The sequence below is a fragment of the Hyalella azteca genome, unplaced genomic scaffold, assembly GCF_000764305.2.
Source record: "Hyalella azteca isolate HAZT.00-mixed unplaced genomic scaffold, Hazt_2.0.2 contig16839, whole genome shotgun sequence".
Taxonomy (NCBI): Eukaryota; Metazoa; Arthropoda; class Malacostraca; order Amphipoda; family Hyalellidae; genus Hyalella; species Hyalella azteca.
In genome coordinates, this window is record NW_025946647.1 from 7,234 (window position 1) to 12,547 (window position 5,314).

At 41.2% G+C, this 5,314-nt stretch overlaps 2 protein-coding genes across 2 annotated transcripts; both read left to right on the plus strand.

The window, feature by feature from the left end:
- Positions 1 to 1,027: 1,027 nt before the first annotated feature.
- On the plus strand, positions 1,028 to 3,222 carry LOC125179354. Its single transcript, XM_047885057.1, has 2 exons — positions 1,028 to 2,328; positions 2,663 to 3,222. Exons 1-2 carry the CDS (start codon positions 1,221 to 1,223, stop codon positions 2,701 to 2,703), a joined length of 1,149 nt encoding a protein of 382 aa, XP_047741013.1. The 5' UTR covers positions 1,028 to 1,220; the 3' UTR covers positions 2,704 to 3,222.
- On the plus strand, positions 3,204 to 5,082 carry LOC125179355 (the record flags this gene model as incomplete). The annotated part of the gene is given in 1 exon segment (XM_047885058.1): positions 3,204 to 5,082. A coding segment is annotated over 1 exon segment (1,206 nt). The 3' UTR covers positions 4,761 to 5,082.
- Positions 5,083 to 5,314: the final 232 nt, after the last annotated feature.

Consider the following 5,314-nt stretch of genomic DNA (forward strand, 5'->3'; position numbering starts at 1 on the left):
AATAAATCTGCTCTGATTGACGAACTGTTTGCCAAACTTCTGAGTCTGAACCCTAAGTTTGACTCAAATTTTACATCTACCAAAACTTATCTGAATGATGTTCGCTGTATCCTGGCTGATCTCAAATCCTACGGGAAAGATCTTATGGCAGACGAAGCATGTCTGCCTTTGTTAGCCACATTGTGTTCTCGAAATTGCCTGTTGTCTTCAGGCAAGAAATGATCAGAAAACTAGCATGCAGTTATCCTCAGTTACCAATGATTCTAGATTTTTATGTGGAAGTCATTCATAATATCACTTTGCGTGGTAGTAAAGGCTCTGACAGTAGAATTGCCGTAGCAAATGCTCATTCTGTCAATAAATCCTTGAAGTTAAATTCTAACTTTGAACCTGCTGCATCGCAGCAGGTATTTCAAAAAGCCGCTTCCTCTAGTTTCGAAAAGAAGCCCTGTAAACTATGCTCAAGCACTGCACATTCCATGTTGAATTGTTTGAAATACAGAACTCATGATAGCCGAATAGAGCGATGCAAGGAGTTGAAACTGTGCTTCAAATGCACTAGTTCGAAGCATAGTTCTAGAGATTGCAAATCTAAGCTTGACTTTAAATGTAAATTTTGTCAGAAAGACGATCACATTTCAGCCATGTGTTCTCGTATTCAACTTAACAATCTACAGGCCAATTATTGTCTCAATTCTGTAGCCAGCTTCACTTCTCCCTTTCTTTTGCCTACTGTGTCGGTTAATGTGTGTCGTGGGAAGAAAGTCACTCCAGTGAGATTTCTACTGGATTCTGGATCTCAAAGATCAAACGTTTCAAGTGCTGTTCTGGATAGAATCGACTTTCCTGGTGACTTGGTCCACTCCAGTTATGTCGTAAATTCATTTCTTGATAAGGGAAAAAGGAGTTTGGCAGAGGTTAGTTTGGCTTTGGATTTAAATAAGAATGGGAGCTCGTTGCAAATACCCATGTTGGTTGACTCCAAGTTTGAGATGGAGTACGAGATTACCTCTTTGAGCANCAAATACGAACTTGCCGATTCCGCTTTGACTCGAGATTCCGACTCTGTTAAACTGGAAGGAATTCTTGGGATCGACCTCATTCAATTTATTGATCTTAAAATCGTTGACTGTCTTAAGGGTAAAGCTTACGATTTCTTTGGTAAAATCATTCCTATCGGAAATATCGAACATTTTCTTTCAAGGGATGAGGTCGTTCATATGTATCAGACTGTAAATCAACTGAACGAGCGTCACTCTTGCATTAACTTCGTGCTAGATCCTCAAATTTGCCATCCTGATCCTTTGAGTAGCATTTTGGACGATCGCTCTGTTGAGGGTCACATTGAGAAATTATTTGACTTGGAAACCATAGGGATTAAAGAAGATGATCCAGCGTCTAATTCTGATCAAATTCAAATTGAGGAATTTTCTAATTCTATTGAAAAGGTTGATGGACAGTACCAGGTTTCACTTCCTTGGGATAAAGATAAGTTAGCTTTAGTTAATGATGGGTTTGCCGTTTCAAGGGCTGTTGTAGAAAGGGTCATTAAAAATTTAGATTCTAAAGGTAAACTTGCAGATTATCACGATGTCTTCCAACAGCAGTTGAGAGATGGTATTATTGAAGAGATTCCTTTGCACAGTTCAGACGAAAGCGAGCGCGTGTACATCCCGCACCGTGCCGTTATAAGAGAAGACCCCAATGTTACGACGAAAATTAGACCAGTTCTTAACTGTAGTTTGAAGGTAGGGAAGAACCCTTCCTTGAATGAGGCGGCTTTTCCTGGAGTGGACCTAATGAATGACCTTCTTGGCATATTGATTAAAGTTCGATGCGACAATTACTTGGTGATGTCGGATGTCAAGAAGGCATTCTTACAAATCAAGCTTGCTTCTGTAAAAGACCGAAATAAATTTTGCATTCTGTGGAAGGTAGACGGTAGACTGGTCGTCTATCGTTATAAAACTATTGTTTTTGGCTTCGTATCGAGCCCTTTCATCTTGAATTATCTTGTTAAACATCATGTAAAGAATTACCCTCAGGACTTGTGTTCTCAATTTCTGTCCGAAACCATTTACGTAGATAACCTGTTCATGACGGGGAATTCCCCCGAGCAGGTCTTGATTCTGTACAAGCAGGCTTATGAGCGGATGCTGGAGGCTGGGTTTGACTTGGGTTCGTGGAGCTCGAACTGCGAGGAGCTGGTGCTTCAGTGCCAGCGAGATGGGCGTGCCGCTGACCATGGTACTTCGCACGAGAAGCTCCTTGGCTACCACTACCTCCCCCGCAAAGATAAGTTGACAGTTGTGGTAGACCATAATCTAAATTGCTCTGCTGTCGACACTAAACGTTCAGTACTATCTCGCATCGCAAAGGTGTTTGATCCCTTAGGATTTGCGGGACCGATCACAGTGAAATGTAAACTTCTCCTTCGGGAGCTCTGGAAATCAAAGATAAATTGGGATGATGAAATCCCGGATCACTTAAAACCTTCATGGGAGAAATTAAACTCTGATCTCGCTGAATTAGACAAATTTGAGTTTCACCGAAAAGCCTTCGGAAGCGAAGAGGAAGTATCCTTAGTGGTATTCACAGATGCCTCTCAGCAGCTGTACGGCTTCACCGTGTATGCTGTTTATCAGACGGGAGGCGAAATTAAATCCACTCTGCTGTTTGCCAAAAGTAAAGTTGCTCCTTTAAATAAGAAAAGCTTACCCACTTTAGAATTGCTTGGCGTTTATCTCGCTCTTAAATGTCTACCTCAACTCGTAACTGCCTTAGGGCGCTCTACTATTAAAAACGTAACCTTTGGGATAGATTCTCAGATCGTTATCTCATGGATCCTGAACGGTTTCATTAAAAGTAAGAATGTGTTCGCCAGCAACCGCGTGAAAGATATCACTTCATTCATTGCTGCTCTTAAAGCAAAGTTTTCTTTGGATCTTAATTTTCGCTTCATTCCATCAGCGTTAAACCCTGCCGACCTGTTGACTAGAGGTCTTACGGTTAAAGAACTTTCAACTAAATTTCAATTTTGGCACTCGGGTCCCGACTTTCTGCTAGAAAACTATCCTCCCATTTGGCCGGAAAGTAATTTGGAATGCTTGTCTGCTGAAAATCAAAATCTAGTTTCCTGTAGCGCCTTTAATGAAACTGCCATTTTGCCTGTATTAAATGTTACCGATTTATCCTCGCTACATAAATTGTTCCGCGTCACGGCTTACTTATTCCGCTTCTTGTCTCTTACCAGAAAATTAAACTGGACCTTTACTGATTGCGTTCAACGGGCGCGGTTGTATTGGCTCAGGCGAACTCAAAGCGAGACGTACGCGAATGAAATTAAATACCTGTCTACTCCACCAGCTTGTTCAGATAAGGTCCCTGATCTTGTCAAAAATCTCAACCTGTTCTTTGACGAAAGTGGATTGCTAAGAGCTGGTGGGCGTTTGAACAAATGCGATTCTTTAGATTTTTCTGTTAGAAATCCCATCTTGCTCCCTAAAATTAGTCCCTTGACCAATTTGATCATTTCTGACTCCCATGAAAAGTGTATGCATTTGGGAACAAATTCAACTCTGGCTGCTGTCCGCAACGAAGGATTTTGGATACCCCGGGGCAGAACCGTCGTTAAGCAAGTCAATAAATCTTGCACTATTTGCAAAAAGTTTAACAGCATTCCATTTAAATATCCGAAGCGTACGGACTTCATTGGTGCGAACGTGAATTTTGTCAGACCGTTCATGAACGTCGGCATAGATTATACGGGGCATTTCAATGTTAAGCTTGGTAAAGATCATGTTAAAATGTACATTTTACTGTTTACGTGTCTAAATGTCCGTGCAGTGCACCTTGAACTTGTTAAATCCATGTCATCAACAGACTTCCTCATGGCGTTCATTAGGTTCTCTAATCGCTACGGATTACCTAATGTTATTTTCAGCGACAACGCCCCTACTTTCATTCAAGCTGCTCAGTTCCTGAAAGAATCCAGTTCAGACTGTGAATATACCGCTTACTTATCACGTAACAATATTAAACATGTCAGGATTCCTCTTTACGCTGCCTGGTGGGGCAGCAGTTGGGAGCGGTTAATCCGCGTAGTTAAAACTTGCTTGTACAAATCTGTCGGACGTGGCAGCCTTGATTATTTTTCTTTTCTTACCATTTTATCTGATGTTCAAAATTCAATTAATTCTAGACCGCTTACTTATCAGGATCCAGATGATCTCACGTTGCCAATTTCCCCAAATTCCTTTGTAAAGTTAGGGGCCAATTCAAGTTTGGTGTTCGGGGATACGTCTGGACCTCAGGTTCCTGCTAGAGAGGAGCTTGTTGAATCTCTAGAAAGAAGAGACTCAATACTGCAGAAGTACCGAGATCTTTGGTATTCAGACTACCTACTTTCCTTGCGTGAAAACAGTAGGGACATTCACCAAAGAGATTGGCATGATCAAATTAAAGCTAACGATATCGTATTAATTTCTTCTCCTACAAAACCTAGGCCACTTTGGCAGCTGGGTAGGGTTGTTGAACTCTTTCGTGGTAATGATGGCATAACACGAAGTGTTGAGGTCATCAGGCCTGATCGTACTAGAGGCACCTATGCCATTTCTCATTTGTATCCTATGGAATTAACTGCATTGTCTGTGCCTTCCGAACCCTCTAATGACGCCGCCTCTCCTACAGATACTGGCGTACGGCGCGTTCGCAGGGCGGCGGCGCAGAGATGCTTGGAAAAACTTAAGAACTGCGATTAAAATCGCAACTCTCGTGCCCGGGAATGTGTTGGGAAAAATATCCCAACCAGATTTCTTCTTGACTATAGATGAAGAACAAGAACTTTCTTGTTTATATAAACGTAGCCGTTTGCTAGCTTAAAACTACTGTCCCAGAGCTCGTGACGAGAAGTTCTAAAAAAAAGAGTTCGAAACGAGAACTCGTGAAGTGCGGTCTCTAAAGTTCCTTAAACTACCTTAACTGTGTCGCCATAGTTTCCTGGATTATTTGCTGTTAAACTACTTATGATTTGTTGTGCACAACCCTTGCTTAATTAATTTATGATTTGGGGTGCATGCTTTTGTCACTTCTTTTATCTGGATGCAAGGACGCGAAAAAGGGACTGGCTTCTTTGAGAGAATTTAAATAAATCTACTTAAATACTTAAATTTGTCTTGGTCCTTTGAAGTGTTCTAAATTAATAAAATTCTAGAAGAGGATTTCCTCCTGCGCTGGGAAAATTCCCAACATCATAACAAATGAAGACAGGATTGAAATTAATTACGGACGTTTGGTTTAAGTAATATAAAAAATT